We start from the raw sequence: 14,545 nt of genomic DNA, 5'->3' as shown, positions 1-14,545 counted from the left end.
CTGGTGTTGGAACCTGGGTTATGGATTGTGTTATTTAAAGGGACATTATACGTGAGTACGAGAATCAGCTATCTAAGAGACTGTATTGGAGAGTCAATCCCTAGGGGAAAGCTGTGTATATACCATAACTGGATTTTGTGTGAAATGGTGCTAATAGTACTTGAGTGTTATAGATATTGTTCTTTCAGATTTATTTCCTATTGTGCACAAAATATTATTGTTAGGATCCATTTAGCCATAGTTAATAAGAGATGATTCTCAATAAAATGGTATAATTACATAACCATTATTGTTATACTATTACTGTTTATTTCTATTTTTGTGCTTATCAACAAATATTTTAAACTTTGGTTACTCCATCTGCTGCATCGTATCCTAAATCCTATGTTGTACCACCACCCACAACATTTTCGTTAAGTGTGCCATTCCCTTAAGAATGGCTTACGAATGGAGTAACAAACAGCTGAGCACTGATATATTACCCCAAACCTGACCCCTAAATTATATCACATGCTGTATATACAAGGTGCAAATATTATCACCATCATATTAACTTCAAACTTAAAACCCACTCTACCAAAACCAGCATTACCAATAATAGCCCTGCATAAGGTCCAAATAATACCGCCACATTGTGGTCACATATTACCACCACAACATAACTGAATAATACCCCCAAAGTGTTACTGACTATAAGCTACTAGACAAAGATCAATATCACCATTACACAGTGACCGCATAGTGATAGATGGTCACAACACAAGTGAGATAGAACATCTGTGCACTCTGTATGACTCACGTTACCTACTATATTCTTACACTTCCTCATTCCTCTAGTTCTTACTTCCTTGTTTTGCTGAGTGCTATATAACTAGTCTACGATGACCTGAGAGTTACAGCAGTATTAGAGGAGAGAGGGATAGCACCAGGACCTCAGGGATAGCACCTCAGCCTGTAGAGATGGCTTCCTCATTTATAACACCTCTACTCCTATCTCTGGCTGTATGTCTGTCTGCAGCAGGTGCTGTGAACCCCGGCGTTGTGGTGAGACTCACACAGAAAGGTCTGGATTATGGTATGTTCTAGCAGCAGATTTATGGATTTTGTGGTGATTATTAATTGCACCGACCCGCAGGGAAGAGATGAAAACTTTCCCTGAAGTGGCCTATTAAATTAGCAGCTTGTATGCTTGTGAACGTGATTTGACTGCAGATTTCGGCAGTAATTTATGGTGGTCTATCATTTTGCATTCCACTGGTCATTGTCATTAATAACTGGGTACAGCACCATTAGAACAGACACGGCTGCATACAGGCATTTGTGTAATTGGATATATTCTCAGCTGAATGCAGAATTACATGGTGACCATTCAGATGAATGGTTGGGGTCTTCCAGAGCTGCTCTTAGGGTACATGCACGCAGGTGTCTTAAAATTTGCGCCCGAGATTCTCGGTGCAACACGCATTGGACAGCACTCGGACATCCCGCCTGTGTGCTGTCTGATGTGCTGATCACAGCACATTAAGGCACGCTCTCCTCATCCGAAAATCAGACAAGAATAGGACATGCTGCGACTCAGTCTTAGGCCGAATCCACACAGCCGTATTTGCATAAGGTATTGTGTACACTAAGGCCTCAGTCAGACGGGCGTTTTTTCGCGTGATTTGCGCATGCGCATGCGTCCGGCGCATTTTTTACAACCATTGCTTTGCAATGGTATCGGACACATGAGCGCTTTTTATACGCTCGTCCGATAAATTATAGAACAGAAATCGCAGATCGCACCTATCTGCGATCTGCGATTTCTGTTCTCTTCTCTATATGCGCTCAATGGGGCCGGCGGCAGCAGCGCCGACCCCATTGAGAACATATAGAAGACAAATCATTCTTCTCTGCCACAGCTGTTACAGCTGTGGCAGAGAAGAACGATGTTTGCCCATTGAATTCAATGGAGCCGGCAATACAGCCGGCTCCATTGAAAGCAATGGGCTGCCGGACAGCGCTGGATGAATTGTCGGGAAGGGCTTAAATATATAAGCCCTTCCCTGCAATTCATCCAGAAATGTGTTAAAATAAAAAAAATATATATACTCACCTTGTCCCGGCAGCCGGAGTTCAGCGCGGTCGGCCTGCAGTGGGTGTGAAGGGGGTGTGACTCAAAGCTGCCCCTGATTGGCTCAGCGCTGAGCCAATCAGAGGCAGGTCTCACTCACAGCCATTCATGAATTCATGAATGAGTGTGAGTGAGACCTGCCTCTGATTGGCTCAGAGGCAGCCAATCAGAGGCAGGTCTCACTCACATGGCAGCCAATCAGAGGCAGGTCTCACTCACACCCATTCATGAATTCATGAATGGGTGTGAGTGAGACCTGCCTCTGAGTGGCTCAGCGCTGAGCCAATCAGGGGCAGCTTTGAGTCACACCCCCTTCACACCCACTGCAGGCCGGCCGCGCTGAACTCCGGCTGCCGGGACAAGGTGAGTATATATATATTTTTTATTTTAACACATTTTTGGATGCATTGCAGGGAAGGGCTTATATATTTAAGCCCTTCCTGACAATTCATCCCGCGCTTGCCCGCAGCGCATTGCTTTCAATGGAGCCGGCTGTATTGCTGGCTCCATTGAATGCAATGCGCTGCACAGCTCCGGCCCGTTTCTAATGAAACGTGGCTAGGAGCAGATTTTCGGGCGATTTTTGGGCCCCGGTCACGCGATTTGCGGATGCGCATCCGTCATGCGATCCGCAAATCGTGCGAAAAAACGCCCGTGTGACTAAGGCCTAAGCCTGCACATGCAATACACAGTGAACACAATCCATTGCTTTTAATTCATTGAGTTCATTCACATGTCAGTATTTTGCGCGCACATTTCAGGTGTGCAAAAAAATACACAACATGCTCTATTTTCTGTGCAATTCCGCAGTGCAAGAGCCCATTGAACTAGACAGGAGATGATAATTAGCCAAACAGTTTCTCCTCAGCGCAGATATGAAGTATCCTTGATACATATTTGCTGGGAATCTTCAGTGCACAAAACTTTAAAGGGTTTTCTGGAACTTTATCATTGATGGGCTATCCTTAGAAGCTGCACTGCCGGGTACTACGACGCATTCCATATACATCAATACCTTCAGCACCAGGTACCACCACCTATATGGATGAGCCACTGTGTTTTTGAATACAATGAGCCTTTTCAGAGGGCACCGATTATGCATTGTATACTGGTCCAGGTGCTTGTGTCCACTTGTGGTGCTTAACTGCTTAGTGTTCACTTGTGCTGATCTTTGGTGTTCAGTGGTTACTAGTGTTTCGTATATCCGTGCCCAGTGCTCAGCATACTAGTTCTTTGTAGTCTGGTGTCCCCTGTGTTTCCCTGGTTCGACTTGGTTACTGTTAAGCGATAGGGTCGCCCTTTTCGGTGCAGGTGCTATGCCAGGCGGCGAGTTCAGAAGGGGTAGCACAGAGTATTTCAGGTGACCTAGTCTCTGACTTCCATCTTCCCCTTTACATCCGATTTGGTGCTCTTTGTGTGTATTGTCACTCAGCTTGCCGCAGCAACTTGTTTCCTAGTATTGTGCCACCCGTGTAGCCAACATCTCTGAATAGATGTGAAGGGTACCATTTAATGTACCATATATTGTACAAAAAAACTTTTAAAAATATCTAAGTGGGATGAAATAGGAAAATGCAATTAAGCTATTTGTTTCCATGGCATACATACTGCAGCAAAAATGACATGTTAATTATTATCTGTGGGTCATTATGATTATCTTGACACCAAATTTATAGGTTTTTTTTGTATGTTGTACTACTTTAAAAAATAAAATAGCTTTAAAAATATTACATTCTGTTGCCGTCTTCTGACCACCATAAATGTCTTATATTTTTGTTGAATGGGTGGTATAAAGACTCATTTCTTGCAGGACAACCTGTAGATTTTCAGCTATATAGGACTTTTTGACTATTTTGTTTCAATCATTTTTTATTGAACTTTTTCGATAAACATTAAACAGAGGTACATTATACTGTTCTGCAGTTACCGTTTTATCTAAGCATATCCACTCTGATTCTCTTATGTCATAGATCGTGGTTTTTCCCTGCAGAGTACCTTTATTTTATAAAACAAAGAACTAAGAAATAATACGTTGAGAAAAAAAACAACAAAAACAAAACAAAAACATACAAAAAAAAAAAAAAAAGGGGATACGTTACTAAAACATGGCATATGTCTGACTAGGGGGGGTGACAGGTGGGGGGGGGACTGTTGGGGTAAGGGGACAGGGGGAGGGTGTAGGTCTTGCTTGTGGGCTTTTTATGCTCCCAGGGGTCCCTAAAGGTCTATAGTACCTGTATTTAACCAGTTTTCGAAAGATTTAGATGCTCTCATGGCAATCCACGGGCTCCAAAGATCATAGGACCTTTTACTGTCTTTTTCCTCCTGTGCTCCCTCCATTTCGTATCTCATAAGAGTATTAAATTTTTCTGTCCATATAATCCTTGTGGGTGGGGCCGTGGAACGCCATAGGCCCGGGATCGACATCCTGACTGCTAGGATGGTCAATCTCAGAAGATCAGTTTTGATCTTTGCCATGGACCCCGGGAGCATTAATAGTAGGGCCATTTTTGCTGTAAAGGACACCGTCGATCTGGTCATGTTATTGTAGAGGAGTTGGACTTTTTGACTATTTTTAATAAAAAACTTTCTCGCAGACTTGGTGACCACGAAAGCACATTTCTGGACTTCTATATTTTTCTTTCCCTGCGCGGGATAATAATGCATTATTTTAATAAATGCGACTTTTTTAACTTTTAAAAAAAATTCATTTTTTTGTAATAATTAAAGGGGTTGTCCCGCGCCGAAACGGGTTTTTTTTTTTTTCAACCCCCCCCCGTTCGGCGCGAGACAACCCCGATGCAGGGAAGTAAAGAAAGTTTACCGGAGCGCTTACCTTAATCCCCGCGCTCCGGTGACTTCAATACTTACCGCTGAAGATGGCCGCCGGGATCCTCTGTCTTCGTGGACCGCAGCTCTTCTGTGCGGTCCACTGCCAATTCCAGCCTCCTGATTGGCTGGAATCGGCACGTGACGGGGCGGAGCTACACGGAGCCGCTCTCTGGCACGAGCGGCTCCATAGAAGACTGCTGAAGACCCGGACTGCGCAAGCGCGGCTAATTTGGCCATCGGAGGCCAAAAATTAGTCGGCACCATGGAGACGAGGACGCTAGCAACGGAGCAGGTAAGTAAAAAACTTTTTATAACTTCTGTATGGCTCATAATTAATGCACAATGTATATTACAAAGTGCATTATTATGGCCATACAGAAGTGTATAGACCCACTTGCTGCCTCGGGACAACCCCTTTAACCCCTTCCTCACCTGTTTTGTACATGCCGAGCCAGCTCCATACACGATGGTGTTGGCCTTCTTTGACAGCTGATACCCACCCACAACAGCCTTTAAATTAATCCTTTAGGTTAACTCTTTAAATACTGCTGCCAATTGCAATGTACCATCTGAGTGTCATGGCACCCAGGGCTTTCTGAGGCTTCCAAGGCTACCATGATTAATTGCCTAGTAAGATGTACCTGTGCAAAGTTCCAGCTCCGTAACTACCTTGGCCACTACTGGGCGGCAAGTACTTCCGCCTGGGTCACTCCTACGACGGCTGCGTCTAACCGCCAGAGTCGACGACAAGTGCATGGTAACTTTTTCTTCCCCACTTCTGCCCTAATCAGCAATTCCAGCAACCTGATTGATTGTTTGGGTTGACTGATTCACCAAACAAGCAATCAGGTTGCTGGAATTGCTGATTAGGGCAGAAGTGGGGAAGCAAAAGTTAATATGCGGCTGACGTAGGAGTGTCTCGTCACGTGCCGACCACTGACCCGGACGGAAGTACTTGCTGCCTGGCAGTGGCTGAGGCGCTTACAGAGCTGGAACTTTGCCAGCTTCTGCACTGCCTTATACAGCCTGCAGGACGGACATGGGAAGACGAGGAGGTGTCTGGTGAACGGCCCGGAGAGAGGTACAGGTGAGTATAGATTTTTTTTTTTTGCTGACAGAACCACTTTAATCCTGCATAGTGAAAGTCATGAGAAAAAAAATATGCAATGCCAAAATTGTGCTTTTCTGGAAAAAAATGATTAAAAAGCAATCAAACGTTTGTAAATACACTGGAGAAATAAAGAACTGGTTGGTTGCAAATAATGCACACAGCCGTTATGGGTGTTTCCCATTTGAAGAGATGTAACATATAAACAGTGTGCAGATGATATTATGCTTCTCCGTTTACCATCTAGATTTCTGGACAAACAGTTTGATGGGAAAATCTTTTTGCATTTCCCTTTTTCACAATAAAGTTAATGATTGCAAAATGGGAACTTCCCCAAGAAGTGTTTCACAATGCAAAACTGGAACTAGACAGGAGATTATAATTAACCAAACAGGTTCTCCTCAGGGCAGATATGAAGTATCCTTGATAAATGTTTGGTGGATGGGGAATCTTCAGTGCACAAAACTTTCAGGGGTTCTCTGGAACTTTATTATTGATAGGCTATCCTTAGGAGCTGCACTGCCGGGTACCACAGCTCATCTCATATAAGTCAATACTTTCAGCACCAGGTACCGCCAGCTATATAGATCTCAGAAAGCCCTTTAAGCCCTGGTGGATACTGTATATGGAGCAGGCTCAGCCCTATACTAGTCCAACACATATCTGATAATAAACTGTGGGGTTGTGTGAGATCTAAAGTAATATTTCCCTTTCCTTTTGCTATGGACCAGTCACCAGAATACATATTTCTGTTATCTAGATCATTAGACAATCTTTGTCTTTTAGATCCAAACACTTAGTTACCTGACTGCTTATGGATCGGTGTAATCATAGAAGGGGTTGCGTAAGAATTGAAAAACATGGCTGAACTTAACCCGAAACAATGCCGCTCTTTATAATGGTAATGCAACTTACTATTCTGGTGAATGGGGCTGAGCTACAATACTACACATAGCCCATGGACAGGGATGGAGCTGCTTCTGAAAGTAAGAAATCATGTATTTCAATTTTTACACAACCACATTCAAGTTTGGCCTTATAAATTATTATTTCATATACCGGCATGTGCATAGTCCATGCTCACTCCCGCAACTCACCGCTCACCCCCGCCGGCCCCCGAATCTTTTCTCATGAGCCGGCATGTACTTGAAAATAGCAATACTCGCTCGAGTATTTTGCCTTAACGAGTGCACTCGCTCATCTCTAACTATAGTCCTTCGGTGCTAACCAAGTCTGGCATTTCCATAAACAATTGCTTGTTGAGCTTTTCTAACGCAGTCTTTACTCCGAGGGCCTCCTCCAAGGTGCGTGCCAAAAAAGAGCACTTTGGTTTCCTTTTCACGAGCCCCAGCTTCAGCATGGGCACTCTATTGTTCTCACTGTAACAAGCAACTGATCAAACCTATTCTGATTCTTCAGCTGAAGTCTAGTTTTATTCTTCTCTAGTTTGTCATAAGTAGCTGTTTTTTCTTCATACTATTGATTTGTAGCTTCTAATTCTTTTTGAATTGTTCTCTTTTGCCCTTCAACGGAGTCCAAGAATGCTATATTCTCAATTTTCTTTTTCATATCTGCCACCTGAGCCTGAAGTGTTGAAATCTGTCTTGATAAGTTTTTCTTTTTTTCTTCATCTTCCTTTAGTTGCTCAAGGAACACAGTTCTCTCATGTTCCATTTCTTTCAGTTTGGTACTAAGGCCAAGCTTCTGACAAGTTTCTTCTTGCAAAAGTTCAGCCATTGCTTGGGAATGTTTCTGTCTAAGCTCCTGGATTTGGGCTTCATGTACCAAATCCCTCTTTTATTTTTCTACCTTGCTGCAAGCAGCTTTCACCAACTCCAAGTCTTCCTGTACTTCATCTATCTGTGACTCAAGTTCGCAAACTTTTTTCAGAGCCCTATTCTTTTGTGCAGACACTTCCTCTTCTGTTGCAAGGGCAACATGTAACTCGTCAACATCTTGCTTTTACCAAGCAGTTCGTTCTTCCCATAATGATCTGTGATCAGCTTCAAATTTGGCTAATCTTCTAAGGTGCTCATTCTCCTTTAAGATGACCTCAGCTTCTGTCTCCAACCATTGCAGTTCATTGAGGGAAACCAATATATCATTCAGATTCCTTCCTGATTTTTCTTCTGCCGGTAGCCCTTATGACAAATAGCAGCTTCTTTTTCCAGCCACTCCTGATATTTTTCATTTACAACTTGACTTACTTCTTCTTCTATCAAAATAATGTCTGTTATCCTGCATATGTATAAGTTTCTCTTGAGCTCTGCACACCTGTTCCCCTACTTTTTCCCATTGGACATCATGGTCTTCACTGACTACATCCTCTGTCTTCAGAGAAGCAGTCTTCTTTTTCTTTCTTTGTATTTTTCATATGTGTAGGCACAATGGACATTTGATTGCCAATAGCAATGCCATTAATTTCACAGGATACTACACTGAGAACACCTCTCTGGTTTGCCTTCAACTTCAAACTACACGCAATCCTTTCATTATTTTACTCCCTACCACTAGGGGCATATTTGAGCTAATTTCTTCATGGCTGTGCTGAGCTTTCTGTACCAGCCTGTTCACACTCTGCATTAACCTGTGCAGACTGTGGAATACTTTCACATATTATTGGCATTTTGTACACAAAACAGGACATTCCATTAAAGGGGTTGTCCCGAGGCAGCAAGTGGGTCTATACACTTCTGCATGGCCATAATAATGCACTTTGTAATGTACATTGTGCATTAATTATGAGCCATGCAGAAGTTATAAAAAGTTTTATACTTACCTGCTCCGTTGCTAGCGTCCTCGTCTCCATGGAGCCGACTAATTTTTGGCCTCCGATGGCCAAATTAGCCGCGCTTGCGCAGTCCGGGTCTTCTGCAGTCTTCTATGGGGCTCCGTGTAGCTCCGTGTAGCTCCGCCCCGTCACGTGCCGATTCCAGCCAATCAGGAGGCTGGAATCGGCAATGGACCGCACAGAAGAGCTGCGGTCCACGGAGGAAGAGGCCATCTTCAGCGGTGAGTAGAGAAGTCACCGGAGCGCGGGGATTAAGGTAAGCGCTCCGGTGAGCTTTCTTTACCTCCCTGCATCGGGGTTGTCTCGCGCCGAACGGGGGGGGGGGGGGTTGAAAAAAAAAAAACCCGTTTCGGCGCGGGACAACCCCTTTAACCTTATCACATAAAGATTCTGTGTTCAGTTCACCAGACAACATTTCATGTAATATATTGTTTATCAGTACACTCTCCATATACATTTTTCTTAAACGCTAATGCACATTGTGCGGATTCCACTGCACCATCCTGCAAAGCAAACATACTAAGCACATCCATGCTGCAGCCTGTTATCAGTCCTTGGGATGGTTTCACTACCCTGCAGACGTATCTTGTGGCACTGCAGCTCCTCAGGACACATTGACATTTTACCTGGGACACAGTTCACATTGTCAGACAGTGGAACTCCAACCACCATCTGCTCAGAGGCCTGTTTCTGGCTTGGCTGTTTAGACTGCTGACCAGCAGATTTTCCAGGAGGCTGCACATCATTCTCACAACTGCCAGAAGTATGGAAAGTCCTTGCGCAAAACGATTTCCACTTTTTGCTCTTCACATTTAACAAGTTCAAACAGTACAGTTCCATACACAGTCTTAAAATGGACTGACAAGCACAGTCTTACCAGTCTCAGGACTTGTCTTAAGGAATGACAGTACCTCGGCACTACCCTGGGAACCTTCTGGTTTGATTCGAATTCTGTCAACAGTGGGATTCCACCCACCAGCAATTCACCTGTCCTTATCTTCAGCTTCACTGGCCCCCTAGCCAGAGGACACTCAGCTGCATATGTGGCATCCGCAGTGTGGCACCTCCAGAAAAAGTATTTTTGCTTCTTTGTGATTGCTACCTGCTGTGAACACTTGTTGCCCTTAGCAGCCACACTCTCTCCCACTTGTCCTTCAGAGGAACAACACCAAGGACCTTGCCAATAGTCCTCTTTTTTCACAAAAACATTTTGTGCAAGATTCTTTATGCCAATTCCCACAGTGATAGTGGTATTGAATCGACAGACAATAGTTTCTTTGCAATGCTAGCAATAGACTTATATGGAGCAGTCAATTTTCAGCCATTCTGGCACATCAGTGCAACATATCACTTTCATCTGTGGAAACCAACACTTTCCACTCACCACAGGACATCAGGCCTTTCAGGACACCATTGCAGGGTTGTGCACCATTTTCTTGCCCGCATCCTCCATCATATATGGCAACTTGGAGGTTGCTAACACAATGGATCGCCATCTTTCCTCCACCTAGATGGATGGTTGCATCTCAATAACCCACGTCCAGGCCAAAATTTGTTAACAATAAATCCATTTTTTATTTTGGCACATTAAGAGAAAACATAATATAATCTTTATACTGTTGTCATATGTCACAGTCCAACACCTTTAGACCCAGTGTGGAAGGCTGTCCACTTTTGCAAGACTCCTTGTTCTCCCAGTGACAGCATGATTTCTACACCTGACTTGTGCTTGATCACCAGCTCACCACTTAGGGACCCCACCCAGGGACACTGCAGCAGGGCTGGGGGGTTTCTCTCCTCCGAGCTACAACCACACCTGTCTCTGCCAATTTATTAGTAGAATGCCTGTTCTGCAGCCCCCTATAGGTCATCTGTGGTACTGCCATACAATATATATATAATATAGATGTATACACAACACATATATATTAAACACTGACATGCATGAATAAAGTTACAATAGCCAGTCAGACGCTCCTGCTGTTGTAACTTTCAACAGTACAGGCAAGAGTCTTTACATACTAAAAAGCGGCACCATGGGTACCAATCAATCACATGCTCTGTGCTGCAATCTGATTAGTTGAGTAAAACCCTTTGCTCAAATTTTTATTTCTGCTACTCTGATAAAGAAAATGCTATTTCTTTGTATGCTGATATACTCTGGATATCATGGCTTTCTTTTTCAGCACGTCAGGAGGGAATGAGTGTTCTCCAACAGGAACTTGCTAAAGTTCATCTCCCTGATTTCTCAGGCTCTGCACATACCCATATAGGGAAAGTCAAATACAGTTTCGACAGGTAAATAAATTTCAGATTTCTACATGTGTCCTATAGAACTAAAGAATATCCCACACATTGGTCTCACAGACCCTCATATACTGTAGTCTGTATGCTCCCATGTAACATCACCATTCAGGTACCAATATGTCATCATATGGGTCAATAATATTGAAGTATGAAACATATTGACTCAATATGTTTCATACTTCCCAACATTGCCAATTACTCTGATCAGATACATTCATTGCCCCCATAGTGGCAAGTATAATTCTTCCAAAACAATGCTAGCCCCAGTCACCATAACTAGAGGTGTCACATAAGTAGAGGGGGTTCTGAGGTGGCATACACCGTAACATTGATGCCCGAGGGGGGCACGAAAAAAAACCCTTAGTCACATAGGAAGACACTAGCTTTGTAAATTGCACATGGTAGGATTAGTATTGAGGTCCAGGAGCTATAAGCTACCTCTGACCATAACAATGTCTCCAACAATGGCCCTATATCAGCAGCCATTATTACTGTTCCTGAAGATCATGCAGAAGAAATGAGAATATAATTAACCTTATATGTTATTCTATTTCAGCATGACAATCCGGAACTTCCAGTTACCCAGCTCGCAGATCAGCCCGTTTCCTGGTGTTGGCTTTAAGCTGTCCATATCAGGAGCCTTCATCGAAATTAGCGGAAACTGGCATGTCAAGGCACTTCATATGTAAGAAACTGAAACATCACAGCAATAACTGACTTTAAAATTATCTTCATTTACATTATTTTGTTGGAAAGTACCCAATGGATGGTAAAATTAGCAATTCAGCAATGTGCTCACATAAACTAACTGCAGCTCCACATCAGTTATATATGTGGAATTTATCTGAGTAGTGGAAGAAGTAGATAATTGGAATGGGAAAGAGGGAATCCTGGTAGAAGTGGGGTGGAAGAACCGCCAGGTACATACAATGCAGTGTGTATATACATATATAGTGTTGAGTAATCCAGTTGGGTGGGAAGAAGCTGACAGATTTTCTCTGAAACTAGTGCTACCCATTCACATTAGATAGTTGCATTTGTGGAGGAGCAACTGTCACCATATCTGTTGTGCACTCTATTCTCTCCATCTTTCCCAAGACAGAGACAAGCCTGTTTATTAAGTTCTCATTAAGTAAATGTTGCATGGACGTGACAGATGGGCCCGCATGTTTTGATCTAAATGTGCACTAAGCTTACACTTTTATGTATTTAATAAACACAACTGTTATGCACTTTTATTCAGATATCTATTTGTTGTTGCATTCCCTAATGCAGTGAAGGGGCTATGTGATGTCCTTTTAAAGAGATGATCTGCTCCAAGTTTATCGGAGCCAGTAATTTGGGAAATCAGAACTACTTCTAGGGATGTTTCTGTCTATTCACTTATACAATTGCAACTGTGGGCTTGTAGTGGATTGGGTAGCTAAGGATAAAAGAGCAATATTTGTTTTGGAAACCACTTTAGGTGTCAGGTACTTAACTTTCTCCTTTTTTTGTGTCCATTTGTTTTGTGTCCCTTTCCCTGATGTCCAATTCTGTATTTCACATTAGTTGAGTGCCATCTATTTCTGGCACATACCCTGTATTGCCTAGACGTTTGCTGGTGTCCAATGGTTTAGTGACCAGTCTCATAGTAATTGAGTGTTACTGTTAGGTCTTGTGTATCCAGAAAAATACCTATTGTTAAGTGCTTTAGTTTCCTACATAAAAGTCTGTGTTGGATGCTAGCCACTTGTTATCTAACCTCTGTACCAATATTATTGGATGTTTTGTTTTTCCCCAATGACTGACCATCTAAATTATTGGTATTCAGATTTTATGAGCCGGTATTTTTAGTTATTCTAATGTGATTTTACTTATTATAGATCCACAAAAGGTGGATTTGATTTGAGGGTGGAAGGACTCAGTATATCTGTGGGTCTGAAGGTAGGGAGTGACACAGCCGGAAGACCAAATATTGCTCTCTCGGACTGCAGCAATCACATCTCAGATGTCAAAATCCACGTGTCTGGAAAATTAAGGTACCTTCACAACTTTTATTCTTACAATATCGATAAACTATTTTAACTGTTCTGCATTTCAATTCGTACAAATGAAGGGTCTGTAATATTTCCAGAATATCTGCAGGTACTCCACTCATTACTGCACTGAGCTTATCTCATGTAATTAATGCATTCATTTTCATGATGCTCCTCCTGTAGTGATCTGCATTAAAGAAATCCTATCACCTGAATATGGTCCATTGGCATTGGCGCTATGCCAATATGTGAGATCATTATGGGGCGAGCTGTATGTAAATGAGCTGCAATCCATCTGATGGACAGTCTTTTGGCTCATTTACATGGTTGCCTACCACTTGGCTCATACACAGCCCCTACACTTGCCAAGTAATTTGAGCTGTAGTTATCATTAGATGGGGAGGAGCTGAGAAAGACCAAAGGTTAGGCGGTCCTGATCAGTGCAAGACCACCTATTGAAAAGTTTGCAGCTCATTTACATACAGCGTAGAGAACATGTAACAGGTGATATCTCCATGATGGCTGCACTTTAGTAAAAACATGAGGTATGATCCTGCATATCACCATAGCGCCAATCTAGTGTTGGCAGTGGTTTATGGGCTGTATCCGGGTGACAGACTTCCTCTAAGCCCTTCTATGCATAGAGTTTATGTTCTCAGGAGAGGAATGGGGAAGTAAGATGTTTGTTCTTCTCATTCTGTTGCAGTTGGCTGGTTGACCTCTTTCGTCATAATGTTGACAATGCATTAAGAAAAGCTATAGAGAATCAGGTTAGTGGTAGATGATTTTTTTTCTATTCTACAACTTAACCAGTAAAATAAAATGTTAGGGAGTTTGTCTGGTTTAGAAAATCAGTTTTCAAATAACCTATTAGGATATTCAAAATTAACCCCTTAGTGCCAATGTGTAGAGATTAGCAAACCTACTCGGCCACGCCCCTTTTTCGCCCGAGTACCGCGATTTTTGACTACTTCCGTACTCGGGCGAAAAGATTTGGGGGGCGCCGTGGGTAAGTGGGGGGTTGAAGCGGTGAGTGGGGGGAGAGGGAGAGAGAGAGGGCTCCCCCCTGTTCCCCGCTGCTACCCCCGCTCCGCCACGCCTCCCCCCGCCCCCCGGTGCCCCCCGAATCTTTTCACCCGAGTACAGAAGTACTCGAAAATCGTGGTGCTCGATCGAGTTATTACTCGAAACGAGTATATTCGCTCATCTCTACCAATGTGCTTTTTTACTACAGTCACCAAAGGGCCTTATTCTGATATATTAGTCTTTTTAGGATGCATCAGATTTTGTCCTTGTTTAGCGTTGCGCTTCATCCCAGTGCTATGCTACGTTTTATCTCTGGCATAGATTCTCTTGCCTGGTCAGTTATCAAACCA

The 14,545-nt window shown here is 43.1% G+C and overlaps 1 protein-coding gene across 3 annotated transcripts in view; it reads left to right on the top strand.

Moving 5' to 3' along the window:
- The window catches only part of LOC136588725 (bactericidal permeability-increasing protein-like), a 68,332-nt gene that overhangs the window by 21,683 nt on the left and 32,104 nt on the right, over positions 1-14,545 (top strand). The window contains exons 2-6 of one of the 3 annotated variants that reach the window (XM_066588149.1): positions 927-1,075; positions 11,031-11,142; positions 11,708-11,836; positions 13,017-13,172; positions 13,876-13,939. In XM_066588149.1, coding sequence (XP_066444246.1) covers positions 961-1,075; positions 11,031-11,142; positions 11,708-11,836; positions 13,017-13,172; positions 13,876-13,939 — 576 coding nt within the window. In that variant the 5' untranslated portion in view covers positions 927-960. Of the gene's footprint in view, positions 1-862; positions 1,076-11,030; positions 11,143-11,707; positions 11,837-13,016; positions 13,173-13,875; positions 13,940-14,545 lie in introns of those variants that run through there. The other 2 variants (XM_066588148.1, XM_066588150.1) reach the window with 2 other exon arrangements.

The sequence above is a fragment of the Eleutherodactylus coqui genome, chromosome 13 (assembly GCF_035609145.1).
Source record: "Eleutherodactylus coqui strain aEleCoq1 chromosome 13, aEleCoq1.hap1, whole genome shotgun sequence".
Classification (NCBI taxonomy): domain Eukaryota; kingdom Metazoa; phylum Chordata; class Amphibia; order Anura; family Eleutherodactylidae; genus Eleutherodactylus; species Eleutherodactylus coqui.
This window is presented reverse-complemented; position numbering and strand designations above follow the sequence as displayed.